This window comes from Carex rostrata, chromosome 13 (assembly GCF_964058835.1).
Source record: "Carex rostrata chromosome 13, lpCarRost1.2, whole genome shotgun sequence".
NCBI classification, from domain to species: Eukaryota; Viridiplantae; Streptophyta; class Magnoliopsida; order Poales; family Cyperaceae; genus Carex; species Carex rostrata.
Window position 1 is genome coordinate 7,913,262 of NC_135930.1, and position 15,666 is coordinate 7,928,927.

The following is a 15,666-nucleotide window of genomic DNA, read 5'->3' on the forward strand; positions in this document are numbered from 1 at the left end:
TGATACACTATTCACACTTTATATTTCAATGGTTAATTGGCAACTTCGCACATTCCACACAATTTTTGACACTTTGAATACATGATTTTTATTAGCAGAGCACTGTATAGGACTATGCCGTGTTGGCTGTTTACCAATCAAACATGTAAAAATACATTGTATAGGAAGATGTTGACTGGTCAACCCATTGAATTAGAGACTTAACAGAATTAGTTAGGCACTAACAAACTATGTAATACACCTATATATAGGTAGACGATCTGTACAAGAGTCAAGAATTAATCAAAATATATATATACAAAATCATTTGATCGTCACTCTCTCTTCTATACTCTCTGTTGTTTTTCTATACTGTTTAATTATATATTGGTTACACTTTTAATACTTGGTTTACACAATTTTGGTTTGCCCTTGTTAATTAGTAGTTCACACTTTATTTGTACTTCTGACATAGAACCAATTTATACATTTGCTTCTTACTATATAGTTCTTGTGTCAGTCAATAAATAGTTCACACTAAGAACCAATTGATGAATTTAATACTTCTGATATAGAACCAATTTAGTCAGTCAATATGTCAGGACTCAGGACCTATATATGCAGAATAAAATTGGGCCACAAAAATTTAGAAAAAAGTAAATATTTGTTTTTTGCTGCAAGATTTATACGGGTGTTCTAATAGTGGACGAGTTAGTCCACAACAATTTTTCATGTATGACTCACTACTACAGAATTTCAAATCTGCACCGGTTTTTTTTTACATTTAAAACCGGTTTTCAAACCGGTGCTGATCGGGCCGGTGCTGATTCCATCGATTGATTAGCACCGGTTTAAAACCGGTGCTAAATGTAATGCAACAACACCGGTTTTTACGTAAAAATCGATGCTGAATGTAATGAAACAACACCGGTTTTTACATAAAAACCGGTGCTAAATGTTATAAGCTAAACCGGTTTCTTCATAAAAACCGGTGTTATAAGCTATATTCAACACCGGTTTTGTTAAATAACCGGTGTTATATATCAATTGAATTGTCCAGTAATTTTTTTTTAGAACCAGTTTTTATCGTTAATTTTTTTTTATTGTTTGGAATTTGGTTTTACATTAGGCTAGTCTCCGAATTTGCTAGCCATAAATTAAATATTCACATGTATAAAATATAGAATGGACAAAACATTATACAAATGAAACAACACATGATTTAAAAGTATCATCTTAACTAAATTTGATAGTTTCAACAAAAACAAGCTAAGATAATATCATCTCTCACACTATCTTAACTAAAACAAGCTAAAATAACTTCATAATCAATTACAAATATTTTTCCACAAAGAAATTAGTTCATATTGCCTGAAATTGTTTAAGATCTTCCATCGAATACGGCGACAAACTTAAGCACTGCATGAAATTATATTAAATTGTTAATTTAGATGTTAAACTTAATGAACTTAAAGAGAATTGCATCAAATTAAATTTAACTAGTACCTTATTTTCATATCTCAAAATATTCACACATGCTTAAGGGGGGGTTAAATCAATTTTCTTCTTCTTGTTCCTCTTGCTCTTTTTCGAATTAGAGCTTCTGGAATCACCGTTGACATCATGTGACAGATTGAGGATGCCAAGTTGTTGCATCCTCTCCTTATTAGACTTGATCCTCTTTGCCATGACCTTTTCGTAACCCACTAAAGTTTGATCCATCGCTTCAGATTCCATCAACGGATCAATTCTCATTTGCATTTATTTACTACAGATTAAGAAAGAGGTAAATTAGTGCTTAAGTGAATCAAATTTATATGCTATGACTATCATAATTTGTCTGATCCGTTGCCTACAAAAATGATTCACTGTTGTTTATATATAAATGTTAGATAAAAGAAAACACAATTCATATCATATAAATTAATTGGCTGATCCTACTCGGGAGAAATACAACTGGAATAAAGTAGAAAATTTGTTATTTGCCGATTTCACGCTAAGAGTCTCTTTGGGACATTTCATCAAGCAACTTGTGTGCACGGTCAAAGATTTCCAAATAGCACATTCACGTTCACAAATGTGGTACCAAAAAAAGTGTTAAGTGTCACCGCGATCTACCAAAGGCTAAAATTTATGGCCTAAATGCAAAGCACCTAAAGAAGCTCATACAAGAGGGAAGAGCACTTACCATGTAACTTGTTGAATTTCTGACAAGAAAGGGATCGAGAACTTGTTTAGGCACCACGTGTTAAGTGTAGCCGCATAATGGTTGGTCCAAGCAACAATGTCTCTCTCGGGCGCTGGCTCGGATCGAGTCTCTCTACGGCCGGTGCGGCGGCTCCATCTTGGTGCAGGAAACGAGTAGCAAGGGTTTAGAGGAGCAATTCAGAAAATTTTGTCTAGAGAGGCTCAGATCGGCAGGTGCGGCAAAGGAGTAGCAAGGGTTTAGCGAAGCCGCCAAGAAATTTCAGAAATTTTTGAATGATGGTGCGGGAAAACCTTGAACTTAAAGAAATTTAGAATGAGGGTGCGGAGCAATTCATATCACCTAAGGTAACAGGTTATTTTTGTTTGTATCCAGTCCGTTTAAATAAAATATGCACAAATATTAAAGGACCTGTGTGTTTTATGAAAAGGATGGATTGACCCAAAATGCAATCGGACAGTCCAAATATAAAGCATAACTATTTTGTTACCTCAGAAGATATGGATTCGAGTGAGAGAGCGCCAGTCGAAATTTTTTCTCAATTTTTGAAGATAGCTGTTCAAATTTGGAATTTTTTTTACAGCGGTTATTTAAAGAAAAGCTATGTTGATACTTGATTTTTTTTTAAATTGCAAGATCTCGTTCATTTTTTATTTATGAAAAATATGCTGTAATTATCATAAATAATATTTAAATTATAATTTTATTATTGTATAATTTTAAAAATATGAAATGAGTACGTGTTCAAATTAAAAAAAAAATTGTAGTCACATAAAATAACTTAACAAATATAAAATAAATTGTAACATAAATTGTAAAATAAATTGTACTAATTAATGACCACAAATGGAAAATAAGGTTAATTTTACAAATGAGAACAAAATTCAAAACTAAACTACTGGAGCTCACTTCGGATCCACTTCAAATTTAAATCTTCCGGCACTACAGTAGAATAATTTAAATATAACAAATATTTAAAATTAATTGAATTATTGTAAATTAAAATTAATTGATGATAAACTATTTAAATGTATCTCGACTAAAATTCAAAAATGATTGTCAATCCACAATTAATCCTTCTTGGTGATCGGATCGCATGTAATTTGCTTCATCGATATCGTCATTTGCATGTTCTGCAGGTTACATGCCAACAAAGAATGGAGGAACTTCGTCGAAATAATCATATTCTTCTTCGTCTATGACATTTTCAATACCGACGATACATCTTGTCCCATGAAGAACAACATGCCATTTAAGGGCATTGTCGGCCGGGTCAAGGACGTAGAATATTTGATGCGCTTGTTTGGCAAGTGTGAACGGGTCATTAACATATCCCAAATGCTCTTTATGCACTAGAGTAATTAAACCCGTATTTATCAAGTTTTACACTAGGACGGTATCGATCCATTGACACTTAAATAAATGAATTTTAATGTTAATGTAATTTAGTTCTCAAATTTCTTCAATAAAACCATAATATGAACTTGACATGTCTATTGGACGAGAATCTTTTGATCTCGAGAATTCTTTCGACCAATCTACTAATGTCACACCAGTATTTTGCATGGTACTCTTGTCATCTTGTTTTTTGGTGTAAAAGATGTACTCATTGATGTCATATCCTTGGTACGTCCTCACAAGCCATTCGGGTCCTTGCGCTAACATTGCATCTGTTACATACAACACCGGTTAATAATAATAAACCGGTGCTAAATGTCTAACATACAACACCGGTTTATTTTCAAAAACCAGTGCTAAATATACAACACCGGTTATTTAAAAAACCGGTGCTAAATGTCTAACATACAACACCGGTTTATTTCTAAAAACCGGTGCTAAATATTCAGCACCGGTTTTTAGAAATAAACCGGTGTTGTATGTTAGACATTTAGCACCGGTTGTAAGTTTAACCGCTACTAAGATACATACAACACCGGTTTTGTCAAATTCGGTGTTGTTTGAGCGGTGTAGATTTGAAATTCTGTAGTAGTGACTGTTAACAATCGAGCTTCTAATAGAAAAGCAAATCTAAATGATTGTAACATCCAACATACATCAAGCGAAGGAAAGTTTATAAATATATATATATAATTATATAATTTTCGTATTATTTTTATATGCTTCATACAATAATATGGATGGGTGCCTATGCCATTTACCCCATTACTGTTTATGTGTAGATAACCTCGTAGGCTTAGCTAACACACAGAATCATTCATATATAGGAGGCTTTGAACTCCGTATATGTACAACACTACAATTGGCTAGTACAACACATATTAATTAGATACAACAACAAAACAAGGACAAATCTTGTACCAGATCAGCTAGCTTGCCTCTTTCCTCACCTAAGGATACATCCTTCTACCGCCAGAGCCAGACTCCCTCTGACAATTGAAGTACGCTGCAGCAACTGGTGAACCGAGGTTGTACAGCTCAGCAAAGTCTCTGGTGTTGAAATTTTGGCGCCATCCTGGAGCATAGACCGTCTGCCGGCCTAGCTGTTGAAACAACACAAACGCAAAGCGATGGATCCCTGAGGTTGGTCTTGGGCTCTCATAGGACATGATCTCTTGCCCTTTATATACAGACAAGTATAATAAATATGTTTGCTTGTTAGTTTTTTGAGGCAAATAGAAGACTGTATATCAATTACTTTAGTTATTAGTTGGGCAACTAAATCCTATAGTTGTTGATATCTTCAGATACTTCAATATATGTTCATAATAAGTTTGATCATTGATTCCAAAAGTATAATAATAATTTTGAGAACTAAGGTGTTCTTAAGTTCACCAAGCTCTTTGGTGAATTCAATTCTAAAACTAATCAAATCGGCTTCAAATAGCGAATCCGAACAGTTGAAACCCGACTACCTTATGAGTGATGCGTCTACATGTGAAAATTTTAAATATTCGAATTAATTTAGTATAAAGTTAATCGGTTAAAATTAGAAGGTTAATAAATTAATTTTAATGCATTCATTTTTTGAACATTTTTTGAACGTTTTTTGACCGCTTGACTTTATACTAAATTAATTCGAATATTTAAAATTTTTATATGTAAACACATCACTTGTAAGGAAGACGGGTTTTTCAACAATTCGGACTCATCAATTGAAGCCGATTTGACAGGTTTCAGACTTGAGATCACCAAGGAACTTGGTGAACTTAGAACACCCTAGTTCTACTCAATAATTTTTTTGTGTTTACTTCATGTACACTGGTTGGATCATGCAAGATTTCTTAAATGAGAGAGATAAAGAGAGGCATCTATCTCTCACCATAAGCTACGTCTGTGGATCCTGGAATGTCGATGACCAACCTAAACGCACATAACACAAGTTAAAAACTTGACACAACTCCATTTCTTCATCTTTAATTTTATCTATATATATATATAGCACAGAAGCTAAAGAAGTAATGGGAATAACACATTGAATAAAGAGACGAGTCAAGAGTGTTTATTTTGTTCTTACCAATGGAGGTATTCTCTAAGATGAGGATCACTTGGGTTTGGCGCATCTGGGTCCACCATTACCTGTGTATATACCACAGGACCCATATCGGATCCCGATAAAAGAACTTAAAATTTAGATTTACAAAAGAAAGAAATAAATTGATTCTTTTGCAGATATTTTTTGTTCGGTACTATATATAGTTATGTACATATATATGTATGTAAACACACACGAAGAGACTAGTAAACATATATCTTATATATACACTATGTGCTAGGACCTCTATATATGTGGTAAATTACAATGCATTAACTTCAATTGTATAAAACAAAAAACAAAAGTCATATAAGAAGAGTCCACTTAAATATTCATCTTGTGTTCATATTTGGACGAACCAGTTCAAATTTATTTATACATACATCATGTACTTTTTACCATTTAGATAATAGTTTTAATACAAAGCTAATTGATTTTAATATATAATCATATATAGAATCTAAAATGAACTATTTTTAAAAGAAAATGTTATTTTTGTAAGCACACAGAACATTTCCTAGTTTCTTTAACATATTAGTTACAATTCTCAATACATGTTTGATGACGGTCCAAAAGTCATATGAATATATATGGTCATCATATCCATACCATCATCAGACATGCCTTGAGATTTGTAATATATATATGAGGAGGGATCAAGTTATAACAATTTTTGAGTTACAACAAGTTACAACAAGCATTTTCTACATTTTCAAAGTCCAAATCGTTAATCCAAACTGTTAGATGTGATCTCTACAATAAAATGTGCTTGGAGACCAAATTTTACATTTTTTGGAATTTTTTTACTATTTATTAAGATGGGTACAAAATTTAATAGTCCGAATTTGACTAGTTTTTGTATCCATCTTAATAAATAGTAAAAAAAATTCGAAAAAAATGTAAAATTTGGTCTCCAAGCACATTTTATATTAGAGATCACATCTAACAATTTGGACTTTGAAAATGTAGAAAATGCTTGTTGTAACTTGTTGTAACTTGATCCCTCCTCATATATATATAGAGAGAGAGAGAGAGAGCAGGAATCCAATTACACCCTTTTTTGGTGACACCTGATTACACCCTATGTTTACAAAGTCCAAATAGTCGATCCAAACCGTTCAACTTAATGGATATGTTAAAATGTGCTTGCAGATCAAATTTTACATTTTTCTGAATTTTTTTACTATTTATTAAGATAGGTACAAAAATTCAACGGTTTGAATATAGCGATTTTGTTAAATACTTAAGAAATAGTAAAAAAATTCCAAAAAATGTAAAATTTGATCTGCAAGCACATTTTAACATATCCATTATGTTAAACGGTTTGGATTGACTGTTTGGAATTTGAAAACTTTAAAAATAGAGAATGTAATTAAAAGGGTGTAATTGGATCCCTCCTCATATATATATATATATATATATATATATATATAGAGAGAGAGAGAGAGAGAGAGAGAGAGAGATGGGCTACGGTGAGTTGCGAAGTAAAACGACTATTTTACTTCACGCTCATATTTTGCGATTTTAAAGTTCAAAATGACGATCGAATTGTTCATCTTGTTCTCCATATTGAAATGTGCTTGGAGACCAAATTTTACATTTTTTGGAATTTTTTTACTATTTATTAAGCAATTTTGAAAGTCGCTGATCTGATGGTCCAGAAAATTTTACTGTTTTTTACTGTTCACAGCAAAACAGCAATTTTCAAAAATACTTAATAAATAGTAAAAAAATTCCAAAAAATGTAAAATTTGGTCTCCATGCACATTTCAATATGGATTAAACATCTAACGGTTCGAATCGGTCATTTGGACTTTCAAAATAAAAATACGGCGTGAAGTAGAAACGCGTTTTACTTCGCAACTCACCGTAGCCCATCTCATATATGAGAAGGGTTCAAATGCACCTAAATTTTTGTGCACCCAAATGAACCCTATCATTTTTCTCTATTTTCAAAGTCTTAATAGTCAATCCGAACCGTTAGATGCGATCTATATATCAAGATGTGCTTGGAGACCAAATTTTACATTTTTTGGAATTTTTTTACTATTTATTAAGCCACTTTGAAAATCGCTGATCCAATGGTCCAGAAAATGTAAAATCAGCGATTTTCAAAGTGGCTTAATAAATAGTAAAAAAATTCCAAAAAATGTAAAATTTGGTCTCCAAACACATCTTAATATATAGATCGCATCTAACGGTTCGGATTGACTATTCGGACTTTGAAAACGGAGAAAAAGAATTTGAAAGATATGGTGCATTTGGGTGCACAAAAATTTGGGTGCATTTAAACCCTCCTCCTCATATATATATTTATATATATATATATAGTTGGGCTATGGTGAGTTGCGAAGTAAAGCGACTATTTTACTTCACGCTCATATTTTGTGATTTTAAAGTTCTAAATGTTGATCCGAACCGCTCAACATGATCTCCATATTGAAATGTGCTTGGAAACCAAATTTTACATTTTTTTGGAATTTTTTTACTATTTATTAAGCCACTTTGAAAATCGCCGATCCAGCGGTCCAGAAATTTTTACTGTTCATCCGGATTTTCAGATTTTCAAAGTTGCTTAATAAATAATAAACAAATTTCAAAAAATGTAAAATTTAGTTTTCAAGCATATTTTAATATATATTAAACATCTTACGGTTTGGATCGGCTATTTGAACTTTGAAAATAAAGATATTGCGCGAAGTAAAAACGTGTTTTACTTCGCAACTCACCGTAGCCTTACTCTATATATATATATATATATAGAGCTAGGCTACGGTGAGTTGCGAAGTAAAGCGACTATTTTACTTCCCGCTCATATTTTGCGATTTTAAAGTTCAAAACGTCGATCCGAACCGTTCATCTTGTTCTTCATATTGAAATATGCTTGGAGACCAAATTTTACATTTTTTGGAATTTTTTTACTATTTATTAAGCAATTTTGAAAGTCGCTGATCTGATGGTCCAGAAAATTTTACTGTTTTTTACTGTTCACAGTAAAGCAGCAATTTTAAAAAATGCTTAATAAATAGTAAAAAAATTCCAAAAAAATGTAAAATTTGGTCTCCAAGCACATTTCAATATGGATTAAATATCTAACGGTTCGGATCGGTAATTTGGACTTTCAAAATAAAAATACAGCGTGAAGTAGAAACGCGTTTTACTTCGCAACTCACCGTAGACTACCTCATATATATATATATACATGTATGATGTTTTGCTATTTGATATGGCAGGGACAAAATTATAGCTAATTAAATAACGCATATGTAAATAATTTCCCTACAAGAGTATATAAGATCCTGAGATCAGCACCACCAACATCAACTCTAGGTTGTTGCACTACTTGTGAAGGCTTGAGCTCACCACCACTTGTAACCTCTCTGGTGCCATTACCATATAAAACTCTTAGGGAGGTGCTTCTGACAAAGGGATCCACCACATCTCCTATCACTCTCCCAATAGCAAGTGGGTCCCCTCTTTGCCTACTCATCTGTCGAAATTAACCCTAATTCTCACACACTCTCTGTATCTAGGTATATTTGCATGCACTTCAGTTTTTGTGATCTGTGGAGTACGGCTGCACCCCTTTATATACTTGTGGATGGCTTTAATATGAAATGGAATTTCATAGCTAGCCATAAAGATACATAGCTTTTGAAGATGTTATTTTTTCTAGAGAAACATTCCCAATCATCCGACATCTTAGAATCTAATATTCTTTTGCATGTTTACATAGAGGACTTTAGGAATCATTGACTAAGGATTACCATTTTGACGTCTACATATATATAGTTACTATTAGGGGTGCCAAAAAAAATCATAGTTCATGATTCGATTTGAGTTTGATTCGACTTTAGTTTGATTCAAAATTAGTTCGTTCTGAAACAAATCAAACCAGTTCGGTTCGAATCTTATTCAAATCAAAACTCAAACTGGGTATAATTCGTTCGAAATTGATTCACGAACTATTTAGGTTCGAATCTCAAATAATACAACTAATGGATTCAACCATTAATCTTTAATAATGCAGGAACCAAATTTATATCACAGCTCAAAATTGTCAATATAATGGTAAGTTGTAATAGGAAAATGTTTCAGCAACGTAACAAATTAACAATGTAATAAGTTCCATTTGACCAGATCAATGCCGTGATTTTAATCAATCCAACAGCGTAAAAAGTAAGGAAATCTTGAACTGGCCTATAATCCATTAGTATGAATTTGTGAAAGGTAGAAGGAAACCATGTGAATTTTGTTCCGCGAGAAGAAAACTAGTGCATAAACTATCAGTATAACTAGGGCTGCCAAAAAAAATTGTAGTTCATAATTCGATTGACTTCAATTTGAAAAATGTGTACTTCGCAATTAATTCGATTCGAAATTTGTTCGATTCAAAACAAAGCAAACCTAGTTTGATTTGAATCTTATTCAAACTCAAACTCAAATTAGGGTAAGTTCGATTCGATTTGATTCGTTGCCACCCCTAGTTACTATACATATGTACAAATCGACTTCCTAAACCTTGAAGTTGAACGCAAAGTATCGATACATTTAGTGACAGAAACTAATATATATATATATATATATATATATATATATATATATATATATATATTTAAATATATAGGAAAATGCTAATATGTTAAGCGTAGCACCGTAGTCAATTCCTACACACACACACAGGTGTGTGTGTGTGTGTGTGTGTGTGTGTGTGTGTATGTATGTGTGTATGTATGCATGTATATATGTATGGATGCATGCATGCATGCATGCATATATGTATATATGTATGCATGCATGTATGTATGCATGCATGCATGTATGTATGTATGTATGTATGTATATATGTATGTATGCATGCATGTATATATGTATGTATGTATATATACATATGTAGAGGAGGGATCTGATTACCACAATTTTAAGTTACCACAAAGTTAACCACAATCATTTTCTACATTTTCAAAGTCCAAATCGTCGATCCAAACCGTCCAACATGATCTCCACAATAAAATGTGCTTCTAGATTAAATTTTACATTTTTTTAATATGTTTACTATTTATTATGATGGGTACAAAATTTAATGGTATGAATTTGGCTAGTTTTTGTAAAATACTTAATAAATAGTAAAAAAATTCAAAAAAATGTAAAATTTGATCTGCAAACACATTTTATTGTGGAGATCATGTTGAATGGTTTGGATTGACGATTAAGGACTTTGAAAATCTAGAAAATGGTTGTGGTAACTTTGTGGTAACTCAAAATTGTGGTAATCGAATCCTTTAGGGCTTGCTATCGTGCTTGGCGGATGTCAGATATGAAGTTGAGTCCCATTTTGGCCGGTGCTTCCCATGGGGGAAGGTTCCTGCTTGAATCAGACTTGCCAGCCATCTTCCAGAGACACCATGCGGTTCGTGGAAGATCCGTGCGGTTTAGGGCTGAACCGTGTGCTCCTGGGTTGTGTGACAGAAAACCTACATAATTTCTCAAACTTGGATGGTTAGAGAGAATTTCGGAAATTGCTAAGTACTGTGAGAGAAAACGAAAGAGAATTGAGTCAGGATTTATAAGGAGAGTAATAATCCGAAATTGGAGTAGTGGAGTGTTGGTTATTTTGGATCATGGGTGGTTATTTTGCTTAGTGCATGAAAACCTCCAAAATAACCTAATTATGGTTATTCTCTGATTGATCACGTCTCCAAGTTCCTCTAAGTTTCTGAGATCATAGAATGCAATTAGTATATGAGTTATAACTGCCAAAAATCTAGAACTTAGAAAATTTTCCTGAATTTTCCTTCAATCCGCACAAGTATAGAAGTTGTTTTTTAATGCATGTCTCTATAGAAGTTGTTTTTTATGCATGAATCTCAAAACAAATAAAAGGTTGGATTTAGAATCGTAGTACCCTACGATCCTCTCGTCGCAGATTTATTTCCATATCCACCACAGAAGACTCGTACGTAAAGCTCAAATTTCCTTTTACGAGGTAAATGTAGTGGAGTCATTTCTGTTTCATCGGTTGTTCCAAGTAATATCATTAATTCTTTGTTCAAGGAATATATATGTCTCATAAATATTCGAAAGGTACACAAAGAAATGGAAAGGAATTCGCAGTGTCATTTTTGAAAAATGAAGAAACTTTTAAAATTCGCTTAGCTACATTGCGACAATGAACAATTGGTAGCTAGATATATTCGTTTTAACTTTTTGAGTCTTGAAATTAGTTTAGCTATTTTGCATGTAGTTCTGCATGTGTAGGGCCAGATCCGCCGTCAGTTGTATGTAATAATGTAATCTTGCATAATGCATCTTATATGCAGTGACGACCTAGCGGAAGCCATTTACATACACTCGCGGGAATACTAGGCAGTTGTTTTTTCGTAGATTTTGCAAACTAAATATTTGGGATGCAAGAATAGTGTAACTGAGATTTGTTGATGAAATATATAGAGAGGAAATATTTGTTAGTTTTATTTTATTATGTGGCATATGTTATTATTGTGCATCAATTTCATTTAAATAATTAATGAAAAGACATCTGAATTTTTGATGAAAAATTTCAGATTGCTATTAATAATTATACTAGTCCCAAAAGTTGTCTCAAAATATATTAAAAAGATCTCTTCTCTATTTGGACGGATCACATTCCATAAACGTTTCTTCACCCACTTATTTTAAGGGATCACATTTGAAAATGTTTACTGGTTGCTGATTTTTTACGGATCTTATTCTGAAAAGTTTTCGTCCATTTATTTTATTGAAAGAGAAAAGTAAAGAAAACGCTGAAGGTCTCCATCATCAGATCTGAGGAAAACCATTGAAAATCAGTATTAACGCTTCCGCCTAAAGATGTCTGCACTTCAGAACTGTAAGATTTAAATTCCTTTGTTATTTTATTGAAAGAGAAAAGTAAAGAAAACGCTGAAGGTCTCCATCATCAGATCTGAGGAAAAACATTGAAAATCAGTATTAACGCTTCCGCCTAAAGATGTCTGCACTTCAGAACTGTAAGATTTAAATTCCTTTGTTATTTTATTTTGGATTTACGGATTCTGGATTGTTTGTGTTTTAATTGAAAAACACGTTATGTTTTTATTATGTCTATCATTTGGTATCAGATCAATCGTAAATTCATATAAGATGCAATAATTTTTTTTTTACGAAATTGATTTTTAGTGGTTCGTATAAAAGTTATACAGATTCAACTAATTTTTATGTATAAATATTTTCTTATAATTTTGGATGAAAATTTTAAAGGAGAATTTTTATTCTCTATTATGTATGCACATATATGTTGATCAATGTATTTTTTATTAGAGATGCAATGTTGAAGACCTTTATGCAAGAGGCATCATGTCATGCATCACATGGGTACTCCTTTTTTTGATATGTTAGATCTAATACAACTAAGTTTGTATAAAATTTTGGTCCAAACCAGATCATAACCAAGAGTTTTTGCAACATTGGCCAAAACTTGATCACATGATTACTAAGGAGTATGACTAGTATAACATCAGTGTCATTTCAACCTATATAACACCAACTCCAAAACCTATTGAATCGACTTTAAACAGTGAATCCAAATTGTTCAAACCGATCTACTTCATTAGTTTTGCGTTTACATCAAAATTTATAATTTTTTTTATTTATTTAGTATCAAGTCAAGCGGTCAAATATGTGAGTTTTTAAGTTAATTTTAATACATTCATTTTCTAACATTTTTACCGCTTGATTTGATACTAACATAACTCGAAAATATAAACAAAATTGTATGTAAATGCATAGCTCATAAAGTAATCGGTTTGAATGGTTTGGATTAGTCGTTTAAAGTCTATTTAATTGATTTTGAAGTTAGTGTCTTATGAGACCGATGTTATACTAGCCGGACTCATTACTAAGTGGCAAGGACATAACTTTTATACAAACATTGTATTGGATCTTGAGGAGTGATATATGTTATATGGATCAGATGGGTTGCATATTCCATTTTTGGAAAGCACTATGTGTTACGTTACGAAATTTTAATAATTAAATTCAAATGATTTAAAGGCAAGAATCGAAAATTTGTGCTAATGAAATGGAAGTTTAAACCTTAATTAAGGTCCTAGAAAAAAGTAAATTAAGTATGAATCGAAACCGCGTTAAAATTTCGAGATTTTTGAGATTTTATAGGCTGAGTGCGGATGGGTTGACCCGCACTGCGGGTGGGTGCGTCCGCACTCATGAAATCATGTGTTGATTGGAATTTTCTGAAAATTGACTAAGTACTGAGTGCGGGTGAGTGATCCGCACTACGGATGGGTGCAGCCGCACTCATGAATTTTTGTGTTGAATTGAATTTCCAAAAAAATCGGCTAAGTACTGAGTGTGGATGAGGTTGACCCGCACTGCGGGTGGAATTCATCCGCACTACGCTCGGACTTTTCCTAAAATTATGTCGAAAATTTACTAAGTTCCGAGTGCGGGTGAAGTGACCCGCACTGCGGGTGAAGCCACCCGCACTGTGTATGATTTCTGTGTTAAATTTCACTTCCGAAAACGACCAAGTGCTGAGTACGGGTCAAGCCACCCACAGTGCGGATGGATGCATCCGCATTCAGAGTGTTTTTAACCCTAAAACACAAATCAAACCTTCTCTCTCTCCCACTTCGTTATTTTCACCATTTTTAAGTGATTTTCGCCCAAGAGAGAAGAAAAAGAGCGTGTGAGTTTCTGTTTCTTTCAGACTTCCGATTGTTGCGAGAAATCGAGTTTGGAACCGAGTAAGCAGCCGAGGATCTCTCCGAACTCTCCTATTTGGTATTTCTTTCTCTCTTTCTTTCTTTCGAAACCTCGAATTTTCTCGATTTCTCAGATTTTCGTTTTAAACTCGAGATTTGTGTTCGAATTGCTCGAGGACTAGTTCCTCTACACTCCTCGCTTATTATTTGTCAATCTTTTTTCCTGATTTCCTTCCGATTTGAGGATTTTGATTTCTAGGGTTTCGTGCCAAAATCCAAATTGAGTATAATCGTTAATTGATCTATTTAATCCAACCGATTAGACTTATAATCGGAAAGGTTACCCTTTGATCCTGAATTTCTAGAACAATTAACGGCTGAATTGAGGTTTTGACCAAATTAGGGTTAACCCAAAGGTAAATTGAATTGAACCGAGAACCAAAGTAGTGAAACGGTGAATGAATGGTAACCTAAGTGGAATTGTGTAGGGTTTAAAGGACCCAGAAGTAAATTGTGTGAGTTTTAAAGGTTTTTAAGTAAGAAAAAAGGAATCGAAAAGAACCGATACCAAAGCATAAGAATTGAATTAGGACTGTATGAACCATTGGTAAACTAAAAGTAAACGTATAGACCACTGAACCCAAATTAAACCAAGTATACGTATAATATAGGTGTAGGCTCGGTCGAGCAAGACTTAACGAGGCAATTCGAGACGCCTGATCCGTAACTAAGCGGTACGCTCGTCATAATAAGGTGCGGGATTCTTGGACTTGTTTGATACTTTATTTTCAGGAATTAAACTGTGTATTCGTTTGTCATGTTGAATATCATTGATTGCATCATTGAATTGTGTAAAGCATTTGCATAGCCCAATCAAATTAAACTCGAATTGATGTGACTTTAGTGATTTGCATGCTGGTATGGTTGTAGGTTGTGTCGATCTATTATGATCTGATTTGATTGAAAGTCACCACGATTTGGATATGTATGTGAATGGATTTACGAAGTTAAGCACTTGGATCCAATGAATTTGCCAAGTCGGGCTGTATGCTGACTTGGATTCCCAGGATCCTAATGGCCTTAGGTGAATGGCCCTCGATGTTCCCAGTACCGGTTGGGACGAGGAAGGGTGATTATGTTATGAGATGTGATTGGAAATCGTGGGTGACAGGTGTAACGTCTGTGGCTCAGTGGCATTCTCCTACGTGTTAATGCATTTGGAAGGTCAATTGAATATTACGACTATTGGAATGATTCCAAAGAGGATT

At 33.3% G+C, this 15,666-nt stretch overlaps 1 protein-coding gene across 1 annotated transcript; it reads right to left on the bottom strand.

The window, feature by feature from the left end:
• Positions 1-4,243: 4,243 nt before the first annotated feature.
• LOC144564306 (protein VERNALIZATION 3-like) lies at positions 4,244-9,222 on the bottom strand. The gene is made up of 4 exons (XM_078313905.1): positions 8,962-9,222; positions 5,661-5,722; positions 5,466-5,506; positions 4,244-4,763 (listed from the first exon to the last, which is right to left on the bottom strand). The coding sequence occupies exons 1-4, from the start codon at positions 9,166-9,168 to the stop codon at positions 4,534-4,536; spliced, it is 540 nt and encodes a 179-aa protein (XP_078170031.1). The 5' UTR covers positions 9,169-9,222; the 3' UTR covers positions 4,244-4,533.
• Between the last annotated feature and the right edge of the window lie 6,444 nt (positions 9,223-15,666).

Coding starts and splice junctions, on each gene's coding strand:
- LOC144564306 (XM_078313905.1), bottom strand. CDS start 9,168: ATGAGTAGGCAAAGAGGGGACCCACTTGCTATTGGGAGAGTGATAGGA. Junction 5,507..5,660: donor CTTAGAGAATACCTCCATTG/GTAAGAACAAAA, acceptor ATGTGCGTTTAG/GTTGGTCATCGACATTCCAG. Junction 4,764..5,465: donor ATCCACAGACGTAGCTTATG/GTGAGAGATAGA, acceptor CTGTATATAAAG/GGCAAGAGATCATGTCCTAT.